The sequence below is a fragment of the Ctenopharyngodon idella genome, chromosome 9 (genome assembly GCF_019924925.1).
Source record: "Ctenopharyngodon idella isolate HZGC_01 chromosome 9, HZGC01, whole genome shotgun sequence".
Classification (NCBI taxonomy): Eukaryota; Metazoa; Chordata; class Actinopteri; order Cypriniformes; family Xenocyprididae; genus Ctenopharyngodon; species Ctenopharyngodon idella.
Window position 1 is genome coordinate 37,816,604 of NC_067228.1, and position 19,173 is coordinate 37,835,776.

General features: G+C 40.6%; 1 protein-coding gene across 1 annotated transcript; it reads right to left on the bottom strand.

The window, feature by feature from the left end:
• Window positions 1-3,042: 3,042 nt before the first annotated feature.
• On the bottom strand, window positions 3,043-5,333 carry LOC127518760 (uncharacterized protein K02A2.6-like). Its single transcript, XM_051905866.1, has 2 exons — window positions 4,031-5,333; window positions 3,043-3,914 (listed from the first exon to the last, which is right to left on the bottom strand). The coding sequence occupies exons 1-2, from the start codon at window positions 5,146-5,148 to the stop codon at window positions 3,887-3,889; spliced, it is 1,146 nt and encodes a 381-aa protein (XP_051761826.1). The 5' UTR covers window positions 5,149-5,333; the 3' UTR covers window positions 3,043-3,886.
• Between the last annotated feature and the right edge of the window lie 13,840 nt (window positions 5,334-19,173).

The window sequence follows — 19,173 nt, forward strand, 5'->3', positions numbered from 1 at the left end:
CAGGGAGTTGCGGCACCCTCCAGGGAGGTGCTGAAGGAAAAAACTGCGTGCTTGTTCGTTCACAAAAATACGGTGTGCTTGTTCGTTCGCAAAAAAATGTTGTGCTTGTTTGTTCGCAAAATAATAGCGCGCTTGTTCGTTTGAAAAAAAAACAGCATGTGTGTTCGTTCTCAACAAAAATTGCGTCCTTCCTTTTTCTCAACAAAAAAAACTGTCTTTTGTTCATTCTCAAAAAACTGCGTGCTTGTTCGTTCGCAAAACTCGTTCTCAACAAAAAACTGTCTGTTCGTTCTCAACAAAAATAAGGCGTACTTGCTCGTTCTCAACAAAAAACTGCGTGCTTGTTCGTCCTGTCTGTTCTTTCTCAACAAAAATACGACGTGCTTGTTCGTTCTCAACAAAAATAAGGCGTACTTGTTCGGTCTCAACAAAAAAACGGCATGCTTGTTCGTTTGAAGCGTTTGGGGTTTCGTCGCCACCCCCTGAGTGTGCTGCGACTCCCTGTGGTCTAAGTCCTTGGGCCGGTTGTTGAGATGGTTATAGGCGCCCACTATCCCAACCGTTGGCCCAAGAACAAAGTCCGCAGGGAGTTGCGGCACCCTCCAGGGAGGTGCTGAAGGAAAAAACTGCATGCTTGTTCATTCGTAAAAATACGGTGTGCTTGTTCGGAAAACAACGGTGTGCTTGTTCGTTCGCAAAATAATGGCGTGCTTGTTCGTTTGAAAAAAAACAGCGTGCTTGTTCGTTCTCAACAAAAATTGAGTCCTTCTTTTTTCTTAACAAAAAAAACTGCATTTGTTCATTCTCAAAAAACTGCGTGCTTGTTCGTTCGCAAAACTCGTTCTCAACAAAAAACTGTCTGTTCGTTCTCAACAAAAAACGGCGTGCTTGTTCGTTCTCAACAAAAAACTGTTTGTTCTCAACTGCGTGCTAGTTCGTTCTCAACAAAAATTACGTCCTTCCTTTTTCTCAACAAAAAAACCCTGCTTTTGTTTATTTTCAAAAAACTGCGAGCTTGTTCGTTCACAAAACTTGTTCTCAACAAAAAGCTGTCTGTTCGTTCTCAACAAAAATAAGGCGTGCTTGTTCGTTCGCAAAACTCATTCTCAACAAAAAACTGTCTGTTCGTTCTCAGCAAAACAACGGCGTGCTTGTTCTTTCGAAGCGTTTGGGGTTTCGTCGCCACCCCATGAGTGTGCTGCGACTCCCTGTGGTCTAAGTCCTTGGGCCGGTTGTTGAGATGGTTATAGGCGCCCACTATCCCAACCGTTGGCCCAAGAACAAAGTCCGCAGGGAGTTGCGGCACCCTCGGGGGGTGTCAGCGACATCTCCCTGGGGGGTGGGGTTGCAGCTCCATGCAAACTGAGTCCTTGGGCTTATGGTTAAGACTGTGTGGGCGCCAACTGTCTCAACTGTCGGCCCAAGTAATCAGAACAGGGAGTTGCGGCACCCTCCAGGGAGGTGCTGAAGGAAAAAAACTGCGTGCTTGTTCGTTCATAAAAATACGGTGTGCTTGTTCGTTCGCCAAAAAATGGCGCACTTGTTCGTTTGAAAAATAAACAGCGTGCTTGTTCGTTCTCAACAAAAAACTGTTCGTTCTCAAAACTGCATGCTAGTTCGTTCTCAACAAAAATTACGTCCTTCCTTTTTCTCAACAAAAAAAAACTGCTTTTGTTTATTTTCAAAAAACAGCGTGCTTGTTCATTCACAAAACTTGTTCTCAACAAAAAGCTGTCTGTTCGTTCTCAACAAAAATAAGGCATACTTGTTCGGTCTCAACAAAAAAACGGCGTGCTTGTTCGTTTGAAGCGTTTGGGGTTTCGTCGCCACCCCCTGAGGGTGCTGCGACTCCCTCTGGTCTAAGTCGTTGGGCCAGTTGTTGAGATGGTTATAGGCGCCCACTATCCCAACCGTTGGCCCAAGAACAAAGTCCGCAGGGAGTTGCGGCACCCTCGGGGGGTGTTGGCGACATCTCCCTGGGGGGTGGGGCTGCGACTCCATGCAAACTGCCGTGCTTGTTCGTTTGCAAAAATACGGTGTGCTTGTTCGTTCGCAAAAATCAATGTGCTTGTTCATTCGCCAAAAAATGCCGTGCTTGTTCGTTCGCAAAAAAATGGTGTGCTTGTTCGTTTGAAAAAAAAAAAAAAAAAACAGCGTGTGTGTTCGTTCTCAACAAAAAACTGCATGCTTGTTCGTTTGCAAAACTCGTTCTCAACAAAATCGGTGTGCTTGTTCATTCTCAACAAAAAAACGGCGTGCTTGTTTGTTTGCAAAAAAACTGCATGCTTGTTCGTTCTCAATACAAAAAAACTGCATGCTTGTTCGTTCTCAATACAAAAAAACTGCATGCTTGTTCGTTCTCAATACAAAAAAACTGCATGCTTGTTTGTTCGAAGCGTTTGGGGTTTCATCGCCACTCCCTGTGGTCTAAGTCGTTGGGCCGGTTGTTGAGATGGTTATAGGTGCCCACTATCCCAACCGTTGGCCCAAGAACAAAGTCCGCAGGGAGTTGCGGCACCCTCGGGGGGTGTCGGCGACATCTCCCTGGGGGGTGGGGCTGCGACTCCATGCAAACTGAGTCCTTGGGCTTATGGTTAAGACTGTGTGGGTGCCAACTGTCTCAACTGTCGGCCCAAGTAATCAGAACAGGGAGTTGCGGCACCTAACCCCTACCGCTTCTGTAATCAAAGAAAATGTTATATATACAATATCTACAGAGAATGGCAACAAAACTGCCACAATAAAGAAACGAAAAGAATTATAAACAAATGAAAACAATATGGTCAAAAATCAAAATGAGAGTGCTTTACAGAAGTGAATAAGAATTGGTGACAACTTAAAACAATGTACATGATTTAGATCTCACTGATCACAAGCCAACTATATCAATGACACCCTCTCAGTAGCTACACCACTCTCCCCTCTGCCACGTCCGCATCCCAGGCGTTTTTTCAAAGAAACATTCCACTTGAGTCCACCGATCCATTTCGCCTACGTCCAATCAAGGCGGAGCTACCTGAGAGCGAGAGAGAGAGACACGCACTGTGATGTATCTATTTGAATTAACACACGTGAGACCGCATGGCTGATTTCTCTGGTCACTCTTTACTGACTCAATCTTCAAAACCCCAGCGCCAAGCGCCTGCCAAAAAGACCCCGCCCCTTAGCTACGGAATCTCTACTGTGTCAAATGCAAAACTTGCAAGCATTCAATACATCACATTTACCCCCCCTTTTAAACAAAAGGTACATTCAGCTTCACCGGAACCTGCAAAAAGCAAACCACAACAAAATTATTACTGTTTCTACTAACAACATAATAACAACCCATTTTTTTTTTTATAACAGTAACATGCCAGACTACATTTACGACAATAACAGTCTTATCTGTAGCTATTGCAAGAGTGTCTGCTTCATGTATTACAAGTCCAAACGTTTAGGTGGTTTTCTAATTCTGGAAGAGCGACGTGGACTCTGAGTAACCCCTGTAACCCCTCCACAGTCCCTTTGAGAAAACTCAGAAACTGCTTGTTTCTCCTCTTCTGGTTCACTGGGTTGAAAAGAAGTGTCCATCTCTGAGCAATCAGTCTCTTTAACAAGTTCATCCCCTACAAACCTGGGTCTCAACTGATCACCATGTCTCCTGAAAGTGACATCAGCGTCTCGTCCCTGAACTTTGTAAGACACTGGCCCAGTTTGCTTTACGATCACACCTGGAACCCATTTGTTCCCTCCTGTGGTGTTACGAAGGTAAACCGTATCTTTTTCAGAAAAAGACCTCTCCACCGCTCGTTGGTCATGATAGAACTTTTGCAGATACTGCTTCCTGCGAACAGTGACAGCGACATCTGGATGAACAAAATCCAGACGAGTGCACACATGGCGGTTAAGGAAAAGATCCGCTGGTGACTGACCTGTAGTACAGTTTGGAGTAGTGCGATACTGCATCAGGAAAAGCGAGATCTTATCTTCCAAGTCCATTGTCAAATGAGCAAGTTTCTTTATTCCGCTTTTAAATGTCTGCACATACCTTTCTGCCAGACCGTTGGTAGCAGGATGACCGGGAGCACTCGTTGAATGGAGAATACCATTTTGCTGTATGAAGTTTTTGAACTCCACAGACGTAAATTGTGTTCCATTGTCTGTAACAATGTGTTCCGGCAGTCCGTATGCTGCAAACAACCTCCTTAGTCTTGTGATGGTCGCTTGTGAGGTGAGGCTAGACATTTTGAACACCTCCAACCACTTTGAATACGCATCCACAAGTATCATGAATGTGTGTCCCTGAAAAGGACCGGCAAAGTCTATGTGTAGTCTTTTCCAGCTTTGACCCGGAAATTCCCAATGTTGTAATGGAACTTGACGTGGTGCTTTTTGTTCCATTTGGCACGACTCACATGCTCTGCTAACCTGTTCCAGATCTGCATCTACTTTAGGCCACCACACATACTTGCGAGTGAGAGCTTTCATCTTAACTATCCCTGGATGACCCACATGCACTTCTTTCAGCACAAATTTTCTCAGTCTATCCGGAATTATCACTCTGGTGCCCCAGAGCACACATCCTCTTTCTGCAGACAATTCATTTCTGCGTGAGTGATAAGCTTTCAAACTCTCGTCCACATCCATTGACCAACCCTCCATTACATACTTCAGGACTTTGGATAACACCTTGTCTCGGCGTGTTACACGTGCCACCTGATCTGCATTCAGAGGAGCTTGTTCAAAATGCTCGGCGATTAAAGCATGAATATTCTCTGACACAGCCGCTGTGCCTACATCCGTCGTGTCAGGTAAGGGAACCCGTGAAAGACCATCTGCATTGCTGTGTTTCTCGGAAGGGCAGTACTCAATATGGTAATCATAAGCTGAAAGAATGATCGCCCACCTCTGAATCCTGGCCGCTGCCATGGTGGGTAGACTTTTATGTTCTCCGAACAAAGTCAACAGAGGTTTATGGTCAGTTACCATCTTGAACTTCCTTCCCCACAGATATTGATGAAACTTTTTAACTCCAAAAATGAGCGCCAGTCCCTCTTTCTCAATTTGAGAGTACTTTTTCTCAGCAGGCGCAAGAGTTCGTGAGGCATAAGCCACTGGACATTCCTCTCCAGTGGGCATGGTGTTGCAGAACCGCTCCAATTCCATATGCCGACGAATCGCAGGCTAAGGTAAGTGGAAGACTTGGATCATAATGTACTAGAACGCTTTCGTCCGTCAGCAAATCTTTGCATTTTTTAAACGCTCTTTGCTCTGACTGTTTCCATTCCCAGGTTACATTATCTCTCAACAGCCTGTAGAGAGGAGCTGCCATTGTACTTTGGTTGGGCAAAAAACGTCCATAGTAATTGACTAAACCCAGAAATGCTCTCAGCTCCTTCACACAAGTAGGTGCTGGTGCGTCCTTGATTGCAGCAACTTTGTCTGGAGATGGATGAAGGCCCTTGCTGTCTAACACAAAGCCTAGATATTCAATTTGCGTCTTGCCAAACTCACATTTTGACTTCTTCACTCTCAAGCCGTTCTCCTTGAGTCTTTGTAGCACTGCCTGTAGCCGCAGCAGATGTTCATGTTCTGTTCTTCCAGTGACCATGAGGTCATCAAGGTAAACGACAACATCAAGATCTTTCATGATGTTCTCCATAATTCTTTGAAAAATCGAGGGTGCTGAGCTGACACCAAATGGTAGTCTATTGTAGACAAATAATCCTCTGTGTGTGTTGATGGTCAACAGCTGTTTCAACTCGTCATCTAAAAGAACCTGCTGGTACGCTGAAGCTAGGTCTATTTTAGAAAACACAGTTCCTCCACTCAGAGTAGCCATCAACTCCTCAATCCGGGGTAATGGGTACGTTTCTGTAGTAGCTGCTTGATTCACGGTTAATTTATAGTCTCCACACAGTCTTATGGTTTTGTCTTTTTTTTATCACTGGCACAATGGGTGCTGCCCATTCACTGTGTTTTACAGGTGTGATTATTCCAGCCTTCTCCAGTCTGTCCAATTCCGCATCAACTTGAGCCTTCATGGAAAAAGGCAGTGGGCGAGCTTTACAAAAACGTGGGGAAATTTCAGGATTCACCAGTATCTTTGCCTTAATCCCACTGAGTGTGCCTAATTCCTCTTTGAACACCTCTGGACATGAATCTAGCATCTCTTGAAGTGTCTTTGGTTGATGCACTTGACTGACATGTTTAATTTTTTTCCAATTCAAGGTAAGCTTTTGTAGCCAATTTCTGCCACACAGAGCTGGCCCCACCCCTTTTACTACAATTAAGGGTAGCAGTACACTTTTTCCTTCATAGCTCACTTTCGCTTTAAAGTGTCCCAATACAGGCATAATCTCTCCTGTATAAGTCTTAAGTTTGACCCCTGCGACCTCTAGTGGCTCTGTTGGGAACGCAGCTTGGAACAGTTTCTCAGATATGACGCTCACGGCTGCTCCAGTATCAATTTCCATCATTATTTCTTTGCCATTTACCTTAAATGTCTCTGTGAATGACTTTTTGTCCTTCTCATTACTTAACAGCGAAAACATGGGCAACTCAGCTTCCTCTGCCTCCACATACTTAGTGTCTTTGACAGTAAAATGTTTACTTTTTCCCGTTTTTCCTCTGCATGCTCTTTTAATGTGACCAATTTTTCCACAATTATGGCATTTTGCCTCCTTGAAATGACACACCTGAGGGCTGTGATCTTTGCCATGACATCTGTAACACGTCTTCCCTCTCTGATCGGAATTGTGTGCTGCTCGCGCATCCACTTTATGCACTTCCCCCGGGCGCGAGTCATACCCTCTCAGCTGCTGCGTGTCTTTTTCCGCCGTCTAAATACTCAATGCGATCTCAAACGCACGTGCAAACGTCAGATTCGATTCTGACAACAGCCGTCGTTGGCAGGCTTCGTTGCGGATTCCACTTACAAAACGGTTACGCAATGCCTCGTCCAACGTTGCACCGAACTCACAACTCACAGCACATTGTTTCAGCTCCGCTGCATATTCCGTCACAGATTCATCAGCTCTTTGGTTGCAATGATTAAAACGAAATCTTTCAGCAATCAGCAAAGGCTTTGGCTCAAAATGGCTCTTTAAAATGTCCACAATGTCTTTGTACGACTTATCTTTTGGCTTTTCTGGTTGTACCAAGTTCCTCAGTAAACCGTAGGTTGTTGCTCCCATCACACTCAACAGGGTCGCAACCTGTTTCTCCTGGCTTATGTCGTTCGCCACGAAGAACTGCTCCAGCCGTTCAATATAAGCCGACCAAGACTCCGCTTTCGGAACAAACTCGCCTATGTTTCCAAGAAGCGCCATTATGTAGACTTTATCCTCGTCGCCAATTTTACTGTGATATATCTATTTGAATTAACACACGTGAGACCGCATGGCTGATTTCTCTGGTCACTCTTTACTGACTCAATCTTCAAAACCCCAGCGCCAAGCGCCTGCCAAAAAGACCCCGCCCCTTAGCTACGGAATCTCTACTGTGTCAAATGCAAAACTTGCAAGCATTCAATACATCACACGCACGCACGTCTCCACACACAGGGAAAAAGGGGGAGGAAAAATAACAATACGTCCTGTGACGTAACAACTGCACCAAAACTTTGGAATAGTCTTCCTGTTTTTATTTGAAATTTTACTCTAATTTTACTCACTATATGAGTTTAAGAGGTTTTCTCTGGTTTTTAATTGTTTTTAATTGCTCTGTCTGGTTTGTTTTACTGCACCTTGGTCAACAATTGTTGTTTTTATTGGTGCTATATAAATAAAGCTGAGTTGAGATGAATGAATCTGTTTTTGAATTAATCGGGCAAGTCATTGATTAAGTGATCACTACTTACATGACCTATTTCCAGAGTTTGGACAAAGTGTTCAATAAAATGTGCAACGAGTTACAATTTACAAACAAACTATATGTAACATCTAATGTAACTTACACTGGAAGGTTTTCCTAAAGGTTTCCACAAAATCAGGGAACGTGATGAATGATGGGATACGCTTAGCCTCGATTCTCACAGCCTTGCGCTCTTACTTCCTGTTGTTATGAACCCGGTATGGGTCATATTTGTTGGTTGCTTGTTTTCCTTTTGTTGTTTTGCGGGATGGTGTCAGGGTGAGTGACGTCATTATTACTGAGGGCTTACACCTGTGTTGGAGCTGATGCTGGCAAATTTAAGCAGTTCCCTTCAGTGTGATGGCGCTCGCTCTCCCCTCCTTGTGTCGTTCTCGTTCTCCTTTCAGTTGTTTGTTTCGTTTTCATTTAGTCTTAAAGTATTTAAAAGTACTTTTTTTGCTTTCAAGAAGTCTCAGTTTCCCCAGTTCAAATCATCAAAGCCTCATTTGGAAATCTCTTCTTGACTGTGAGACAAAAATCAGGTTTTTTTTTTTTTTTTTTACTAAATGTTTCTGGTATTGTTTTTTCTTTCACCAAGTATTGGCTGCCGTGGTTTCCTTATCAAGTCCCATCAAGGGCTCTCCACCACTGTCAGTTTTGCTCTTTGGTCCTAAACACAAAACACAATAACTGAACATCTGTACAGGTATAGAGGGCATGCATTTCGTCTTCTGACAAGTTTTGGTTTTTCCTGATATTTTTGTTTACACTGGAACTAAAACAATTACAGGTATACTGGATTTTAAAAATATTTAATGGCCATATTTTTGGACAGTACAGTAAAGAAACTGATGATTGAGGAGAGGTCAGATTAGGTCGGATTAGAAGTGTACTTCTGCATTGCATTTTCACTTTTACAAATGAAGGGATAGTGGAATATCACAAAGGCACATTCATTTAAGCTAACTTAAAGGGATAATCCAGAAATTAAGTTATCTCATCATTTACTTACTCTCATGCTGTTCCAGATGATTATGACATTCTCTTTTTCTGTTGAATACAAACAGAGATTTTAAGAAAAATGATCCATCTCTGAGTTCACACAAGAAGGTAAAAAAAAACAAAGTGAACATGATAGTAACCTCAGTTGACGAATCAATGTCTTCTGAAGTGAAAGTGTGTTTGAGGAAAATACTATGTTGTTAAATACAATTTGCCAACTGTCAAATATGGGCTCAAGGTCAGCATTTGTGATGTGTGTTTTAAAGCTTGAATATTAATAATTTAAAGTCTGTGCTTCCAAATGATTTGGAAGCACAGACTTTGAAATATTAGTATTTTTCTAACACACCTATTGTTTCACTTCAACTAGGGTCATATTGACTACTGTTGTTTTTTACTCGGTGTGGTTTTTGAAGCGTCGAGTCTGTCGACTTTTGTACACTTGCACTCACAGAGATGGATTATTTTCTATTCTGAGAGTATTTTCATTTTTGGGTGAAGTATCCGTTTTTTCCCTAACTCTAATAACGAGCGAATAACGTGTGCAGAATTGACAAGTTTAGCAAAACATTTAACCCTCTACAGCACAAGTGTCACGAATACAGTTCCCGCGGCTCTTCCTTCCGGCCGCCGGAGGGAGCCGTCACCTGAATTCTGATCATTTCCCATTCGGACTACATTACCCATGGGCCCTCATTCCTGGGACTGATTGCGCACGCACCTGCACTGCATCACACTCACACTACTTAAGTCACACACACACACACACTCACACACCGCAAAGTCTTGATTTGCCTAGGTGATCATTTCTGAGCGTTTCCCTGTAGACTGTTTATCTGTTCCTGTTTGGACTGCTTTACCCTTTATGAATCTCCGCTGCCTGCCCTGATCCTTGCCTGTTTTCTGGACTGTGTTCTGCCTGCCGCCTGCCACAATCTCTGCCTGTCCCTGTTTACGCTATTGCCTTGCCCTTGTTTGCACTGTGCTGTTTTTTAAATAAAGCTGCAAATGGATCATCACGCTGTTGACCCATCATTACAACAAGTTTTCTTAAGCCCTATGTTTAGAAATTTTTTCTTTAATTCATTCTTTAAATGAAGGTCGAGAAAGTACCAAAGAACAGTCCAGTAAGGTGTGGGAGTCACTATCAAGCACCATTTAAAGGTGGGACGTCCTGTTCTGACACATGGTCACAGGAGCACATGGTGTGAGAAGAAAGCAAGATTATTTGCTTTAGTAATCTTATTTAAAAATGACGAGCTGTACATAAAAAATGTGTGTGTGTGTGTGTGTGTGTATGAAAGCCTTTTGTCAGGTTTTATGAAGTTTTTTTTTTTTTTATATTTTGCATGTTCAGAAATTCAGTTTTTCTTTTCGTTGCCTCTGTCACAACTCAGTAGAGATAAACATACAAACGACAAAGAAGATGAAAGTTCAAAGCAATCTTTAATAATCCACAGGTAATCCAGATAGGGACTGGTAGGACAACACAACCGATATACATAGACAATACCCGACAAACAGAGAATGAAACAGAGAATCTGGTGCTGGGGTGATGAGGTGATAGAATTGGTGATGATTGAAGAACGAGTGCAGGTGGTAGAACAGGATGGATTCTAGGTGATGTAGTGCTGCAGGTGATCGTGACAGCCTCAGGGCAACGTTGTACAAAAATTGTAACATACACCACAAAAAAATTTTTATCAATAAAATGTTCCAAATGAACCAAAAATATCATGTGGAATATTTTTTTTTTTCATGTGCCATCAACATGAGTGCAGAAGAGGGTTAAATAAATTTAGCAAAAAACTTACAGGCCACTATGTCACAAACACAAAGGAAGTGAAATGTGAAATATAACAATTTATTGAGAAAAGTCCAAGACAGTAGGAGTGCAGATGAAGCATGTGCAGATAAACAGTCACTCTTGGCAGCGCTGGGATGCAATGTTCTTGTGTTTCTCCGGTGTGAATCCACATGAAATCCACAGAAGACAGAAGACAATAATCCACAGGAGGCGAAGAACAGGACCAGGGAGACTCAAACACAACCAGGAAACACGGTAGAAACACCACAGGACAGAATGAAAGGTCTTAAATAGCAGTGCTGATGAGCCAACTCATCAGTGCGAACACACACACACACCCACAGAGAGAGAGAGAGAGCGAGAACAAAGAATATACACTAACAAGAAGTGAAACTCAATAGAACGTTCCATTGCAACACCAGCGCCCAGCAGCAGCCCTGTGTTTCTGCCATTTTGTGGTGAAAGCGACTCGTCGGTCCACTAGTTTCTATGGCAAATGTACATTAAAGCTAAAATCCAACCTGAATGATGACAACAACACAGAATAAAATACTATCACTAGTGATCATCAAATCCTTTTAACAGTTTATTTTACAGACTTTGTGTTTAGTCATTTTTTTCACAAAACCTCTAGAAACCCAGTCAGTTTGGATTAAAATTCTTTGAAGTTCAAGTCTCAAGACATTATACATACCAACATATGAAATTAAATTAAGGACATGCATCAGAAAAATTGGGAATGTTGGACAATAAATATATAACAGAAAATAACAGCTTGTTTTTGCAGTGTTGTATTAACATACAAGCAAAAGTGACCAAAAGTGGGAATTATGCGATAACGGACACAGCAATGCATCATGTTTGTAGCGTAATCCATTAAAACGTACAATATATATTTCAATTCAGATAGTGGAGTAATACTATTATTATTCCATTAGGGTCTGATCTATATTGTTCGCTGCAAACATGATGATCTTTAATAGTAAATTAATAATTAGCCTAATACATGGTTGCATAAAATGTAAAGTTGCATAAAGTGTAAAGTTGCATAAAATACTCAATAAAGTAGGCTCAGATGGATGAATGGTTGGATTCCACAACTGGTAAAATAAAACAATAAGACAATACAACATTTACTGTAGGTGCCAGAAAATTTACTGATGACTTAATTTGAAAAAAACTTCTATTGCGCTTCTGATTTGGTTGTGAAATTCGCAGATTTTGGGTGTGCAAGATGTGAAGGATTCTATGGTCCAGTTGGCATTTTCACCCCATAATGGCGGCCGCGCTACCGTAGGCTGTTGCCCAAAAAGGATAAGACCCTCATCAGTCAGCACTTACACTGCAGTACACACTACAAAGTGTTCAACACCTGTTATAGATGACGTGTAAATGCATGAATAAATCATTTACAAAGCTTTCTGCATCCCCTAATCTAAAGTGTAAACTATTCAGTACTTGTAAACATGTTACATATCATTTGTAGACCTTTCTTACCTGTTACAGATTTTACAAGTCATTTATAATGCTTTCTGCATCCCCTATTCTAAAGTGTAAACTAAGTGTAAGCTAAATTGTTACCATTTATGAACGTATATTGTCATGTTTTGTAAACAACATGTTCTCCAACCAAAACGACCTATAGGAGAGTTTACTAAAGTTGTGCCCCTATTGACAACAGGACATTTTCATTTTAATGCATTGTTCCCTTTAATCTGCGTCATATTTTGGGTTTCGTGTAGCTCAATTGGCAGAGCATTGCAATAATAATATGCAATCATGTGATCATGCAATCGTGGGTTAGGGTTAGGGTTAGCGCATGACTTTAAAACGTAAATATAGGTCGTAATAAGGTGCTTGACAAATGACCTATAGGGTCATTTTTTTTGGAGGACAGTCTCTTTGTAAATTATTTGTTCATCATTAACTAATAATTTATAAATGACTTATAACTGAGTTAATAAAACATTCATAAAATGTTAGTATAACATTTATTAATCATTAATGAATATATAGTCATGTTTTGTAAATGATTGTAAATGATCTATTGAAGGAAGGCAGATAGATTAGGTAACAGAATAACAGCTTAACAGAATACAGAGAACTGCTATTGGACCAGTGAATAATCAAAATATAATTAAAATACAATGGGCAATCAATAAAATTTGAAGCGGTCTCGGTAGTAATAGTTGGTTAGGTTAGGTAAGGCTAACCCTAACCCTAACCCTTCTTAGGAAAGGATGAAGTCCTTCTGCTCGAGTCAGCAATCAGTCGAACTGGTCAGGCTGCTGTTTGAGTGTTTCCCTCCTCATCCGATGTGTTTAGCACGTCATTCTGTGATGGCCTGGTGTAATGGTGTGACAGTGGTTTGACTCTGGATTCTGGATGCTGTTGTCTCTCTGCCTCTCCTCAGTCTGGCTTTTGATAGCTGCGGAGAGGCCATTTGCATGATGACAGCATGTTTTCTTGGTCATTGACTCTGTCTCTGTCTTTATACTATCCCATCAGAAGTTTTCAACTACCTCTTTCAGGGGGGATGAGGGCCTTTTCTCTCTGCAGCCATGTCCTTGCTCTCATGCTCTCATGTCTTGCTCTCACTTGTTGCACAGTCCAGTTGCTTTCAAGGCAGTCGTCCCAGAAGTCATCTGGGGTCATCTGGAAATTGAACACTCAGAGAACCGCATTAATCAAATTTATCCCTACCACAAAGTCTCATCTGGCTGATAACAGCAGTTTCCTCATGCTATTTTAATAAATCAAGTTCTTCTTTGCAGAAAAGAGCAAGTATTTTTCTTCTTTGCAGAATGCAGAAAAATAGAAGCCTTTCAGTCTGTCTGGGCCTTGTTTTCAGTTCCATATACCGACATATTATAATGATCCCTACTCTCTCAAACCTTCCAGGGTTAAATCAATGAGTCTCATTGTTGTAAAATCTGTATAACATGTCTGTTAAAAATGTCTGTTTAGCTTGGTCACTCAATCTTGGTCATTCAACACAATCCAAAAATCTTAGAATCTCTGCAATGGCTCAAATTTCAAACTGTCTCCCAGGGATAACAAGATACAAATTTCAGACATCTTCATATGACAGGGCAGTGTATAATACAGTTGTAAAACTCACATCTAGCATATCTCTATTTTTTTATTTTATTCCAGGTATTTCTATAATCCTTTTTGTCAGTTATTTGGATTTCCTCAGGGAACTGCAAAACTGCACACTTATACTAAGGAGAAAACTCCAGTGTTTTTGGTGGCCACCAGTTTGTGCAGTCCTCCGGATCAATCCCTGTTAGCAGGCCTGCTTATTAATTTAATTAACCGGTCAACTAACTGTCACAGAAACGCCAGGCTCCACCGTCACCCAATCACAGCGCACCCCATCACCAGAATATTAATCACGCACACCTGCACGTCATCAGCACACTCATCACCCTCAGTATAAAAGACTCTCTGCCACACACGCTCATTGTCCAGTCTCGTTAGCATCGTACCCGAATGCTTACCTTACCTGTCTCCAGTTTGTCTCCTGTTCTCCTCCTGTGTGCATCGTCTTCATGTGTGAAGTCCAGCTCCGTTGTTGTGTCTGGAAACCTGAATGCCATCTTCCTCCACCTGCAAAACAGTATTACCATTCCATTTATCACCATTCACCTGAAGATTTGCCATTGACTCACCAGTGTCTCTGCCCTTCTGTGTTTGTAACACTAACATTTATGTAATGTTATTATTTTCTTTCAGGGTTATTTCTTGGTGTTTTCTTGGTTCAGTTGCCCTACATTTAACATGCTAGTTTAGCATTTTTCTTCAATCCTACATATGTTTTTGTTTTTCCATTTCTCTTAGTACTTCACCTGTTTTTGAATAAAAAATTTTGAGTGGTTTGTCTATGGCCTCCCATTTACTTTTTTTTTTTAATGCTCGTTTTAAGTGGCATCCTCTCACAAAGTGTCATGTGGAATTGAATTTGGAATTTGAAACTTAACTTTTTCAACCTGCATTGCTGCCCCTTGTGGGGCTATTGTTATATTATGGAACTAACAGGACCTCCTGCTCCTTTTGTGTCATTTAGCCTCTTCTTTTCGAGTTCTGGGTCCATACCTAAATCGTACATAATTATACAATGCTGTGAAGAAATTCTCAACAAATGACCTCCAAATAACCATCCTTGCACAAAAAGATGCATTGCACCAATCACAGCTCAAGGTCCTCGCCAAAAAAACCGAGCACCTCCGACTATCCACAGTAAAAATCAGTGTTTGCTAAACAAGTCTAAAACACAAAAGACTGACATTTATTGCCCTTTGGACAGAGACAAAATTTCCACCACAATTCAAAACTTCCAACCAAACCTTTCCGTCAGCTCAACATACCAAGAGTTTGTCAAGAGACCCCTGCCACAATTGGCAAAACTCAACTCACCGAAAACTCAACCAGGCCAACTGAAAAACCCAGATGTGACCAATCACTGGAAACCCCTGACTTGGAGAATTAATCAGTTCAGGGCTCATGGAGTTACTATTTTATGGGTCAAATACATTTAGATGTCCACATCCATATATGCATAGAAAGCACATAAAATGCAAGTAAAATGTCTACTTTTAAGGTTTCAAAAAAGTTTTGGGAGAATAAAATGTTGTTAAATAATTTCTTATTTCTTGGGCTTCACTTTTTGACTTTCTTTGTGTCTTGGGATTTTTCCATTGTGCACATCATGTACCTACCTAGACAAAACAAGAAGTAGTGGACACACTACTTGGACACACTGACACTCTCACACACATGAAGACACACACATTTATGCACATACATTTTTTATTTGTTATTATATTTCTTGAAATGCCATACATGGTAAGGCTTGATTCTTAAGTCGTAAGCCATCCTGGAGATAGTTGTTTGACCTATGTAAACCCTATGTGACCCTTCTTCCTAAATAAATGGGAGAATGCTTTGCTTGATCTGTGTCTGCTTGGTCATTCTCCCGAGATCTCACGCTGCTGCTGCCACACATCACAGGGGTTGAGGCGCCTGTTTCTAAACTGATGACTGAGACTCAGATATTCTACCTATGATTGAGATTTTAATCTAACAATTGTCAAAATGTGGGTGAAATAATGTTCCATTGTCATTCAGTGTAACACTTATATTTATGTAAAAATTGAAACAACATACTCTGACCTGTACATATTAAAAGAATAAGTGAGTATTGTTGTATTTAGTACTCCCTTCGAGTACTAACCAACTATGTAAAAACTCATCTCCAATAAATGCTGATCAATAAACAGCTCTTACCTGCAGAATGTCCGGGGAAGATGAAAAAAACAGTTGATTAATAATTCCTAAGGAAGGTCCAGCCACACTCAGCTTGGATTCAAAAATGCTCTTGGAACTCGAAAGGAATTAATATATATGTATTAATTAATTTTGAAACTGAAACGACTCAAAACAATGTAGTATTATTGCCAGTATGTAGCGCTGTAATTCTGCAATAGAGATACACTAAAAACAAAGAATAAGACTTGGAGCATGCGCATAAACCTTGCGCGCTGAATACAAACTTTAGTAAAGCTTTGAAATAAAGCTAACCCTATTTTAATAAAGTTTTAGGCTCTGTAGCTTCTGCAGCATGAACACAAGCAGTAGTGTGCTATTATTAGGGCCCGAGCACCGATGGTGTGTGGACCCTATTGGAATTGCTCCGTTTATTATTATTAGGGCCCAAGCCACTTATGGCGCAGGGCCCTCTTGATCCCCTAAGGATTATTATTAGGGCCCAAGCCGAAGGCGAAGGCCCTATTGTTTTCTTTAGGATTATTATTATTAGGGCCAAAGCTTACTCGGCCTTACAATGTCCTATTTGCCCCAAACTTCACATGTTTGATAAGAGTCCTGGCCTGAAGAAATCTACATGGCAATATTCAGTTACAGTCATAGCGCCACCTGTGGGCAACAGGAAATGACATGTTTTACACTGTGATTAACTCCTCCTAGAGATTTAACCAGATAAACACCATATGAAGTCTAATCTTAAGGCCTTAGCGATGTTAAATTGCAAAGATCTTGAGATTTCACTGAAGGGCGTGTCTGTGGCGGCCTGACAAAGTCAGATGTTTCGCCATGAAAGAGGAAGCTGTTGTAACTCCAATACAATGTCCGATCTGCCCCAAACTTCACATGTGTCATAAGAGTCCTGGACTAAAGTATGCCAATATTCAGTTATTCATAGTGCCACCTGCTGGTAACAGGAAATGGCATGAACATATGCCATGAAGACACAGCCCTAATCATGCAACACTTGCCTAAGTGCCAATGAATGCTATTAACACCACGAAACAGGAACTTGTTGTAACTCAGGCAAACAATGTCCGATCTGCTCCAAACTTCAATGTTTGATAATAGTCCTGACCTGAAGACATCAACATGGAAATATTCAGTCACAGTCAAAGCGCAAGTCATATGTAGAATAAGCACTAGAGGGCAGCAAATACCTATTTTTAACAGGGTTGAGAAGACACTGTTACACAAATACACTGTTTTTAGTTATAAAAGGCTTTAGTTAGTATTATATTGTTTTTCGGTGTGTATTTTGATCTTAACACCTTTAACCTTATTATTTATTATTCTCAGGTTAGGTAAAGTAAGTCGAGTCTGGCCTAAATTATAAGCATTTAAAATTACTTACAATTTGGTCAGAAGACTCCTCTGTGGTACGTTCTTGTTCAAAGTTTGTTTCCACTTGTTTCTTTTTATAATAAACAAAAATGTAAAGGCAAATAAAACTTCATCATTAAGGTATAAAATACAGTAATCACTCTTTTCAGTCAAAGGTGTAGTCAGCTCTGGGCTTCCCATCTTCAGCTTGGGGTTTCTTGTCCTCAGCTCTGGGCTTCTAGGCGTCGGGGGTACTGACGTATCAGTATCCGAAGAGGCAATCAACTCATCAGTCTTTTATACTCCTGCTGTTTATTGCAGACGTTGGGTTATCTTCTTGATTGACGTACGTTGTAACTTTCCCAAAGTTTCCAGATCCTTCTCAAGGCCTCGCAGGTGCGAGCTGTCTGGCTTTTGTGTCCTTGAACTCCAGTAAACTCATCCAAGATGGCTGATGTCCTTATATGGTTCTAGGAGTAGAACCACAGTTCTCTGTGTCCTTGAGTGCACACACATAGAACCACACACACATATCCAACAATAACTGTACATCTCTGGCCATACAGTATAATACATTTCTTAGGAACAAACAAAAATAAATAATAATAATATTGTAAGCAATGCCTAATATTTAATACATTGGCCAAATGTGTAGCAACAGACTTCCAAAATCTAAACAAGGAGGCAGGGTAATTGCATTTTCTTGATTTAATACAACACCCCCTTCATGCAATTATCCTGACTCGTTATTCAACATTCTCAAGCATAGTTGTGGCACACAAACGTTGTTCACTTCAAATTTTAACAGTAACATGTACATTCGTTCATAATTCTTAAACTCCTTGGTTAGTAACACATTCATGTAACATTCCACCCAGTTTTCTGCTTCCCATCATTTTAATAATCAATTATATTTCTCTGTACAGTATCATTTAAGGGCAAAACTTTGTGCTCTGCTTGATTTTCAAGTATAAGCCAAATTTGGATCCTACAAAGAATCCATTAGTACTTCAACACCCTTCAGGTCCTCCCAAAGGAAGGTGCGGCTCCTCCCCTGGCTCAGACAGTTTGCAGAAGCCAAAGGGGATCTGAGCTTCCAGGCCATGTACCTTGGAAACTTGGGCCGTCTGCATTCCCTCGGATCTTTTGGGCACAAAATTAGTATCTGGGGTGATGTTTCTTGCTCCAACTGCAAATTAAAATACCCCATACATTTAACCAATTCAAACAAAAGGTGCAAAAGGTTCCTTATTCATCACTTTGTAAATATCTAATTGCCAAACTCTGGGTGAAATATTTTCAAGCAATTAATTCCATTCAAAATCAGTAATCATTTCTTGAGCATTTACATATAATACATAGTAAATATTCACATTACAAATAATAAATTACAAAAGAGTTTCTCTAGTTCATTCATTATTCATTCAGTACATTCATTATTTTCAAAACAATCCAGTAATTAAACCTTTGTATCAACAGTAGTCTTTCTGATATTTTTCTGAATTATATTCAAACATAAATTATACATTCTATATCAAGAATCATTTTGTTTCTATAAGGTTCCCATTGTCAATTTCGTAAACAAAATTTGTCTCCCAAGCTTAAAATTGACCATAATTTAAGCCTTTCATATTTTAAATTCAAAAATTTACAAATTTATCTTATAACCTGTACTACAATCATAGAGTTTCATCTTCAGTTACCATAACACATAGTTTAACTTCCTTAATATATTATATGTAGTGACTTTACACTAAGGAAATATGCTATTTTCACACATGCAAACAGAATCTAATTGCTATTACACCAAGTGCCGACAGCCGCTGCCTATACTATTATTCATGTCTCTAATTCACATAACGACTTCCAAGTATTTAAAG

What these genes read in the sequence shown, in the direction of transcription:
- LOC127518760 (XM_051905866.1), bottom strand. Translation starts at nt 5,148, where the DNA reads ATGGAATTGGAGCGGTTCTGCAACACCATGCCCACTGGAGAGGAATGT. An exon ending in ACCAACGGTCTGGCAGAAAG is followed by an intron (nt 3,915 to 4,030) that starts GTATGTGCAGAC and finishes ACTGTACTACAG; the next exon opens with GTCAGTCACCAGCGGATCTT.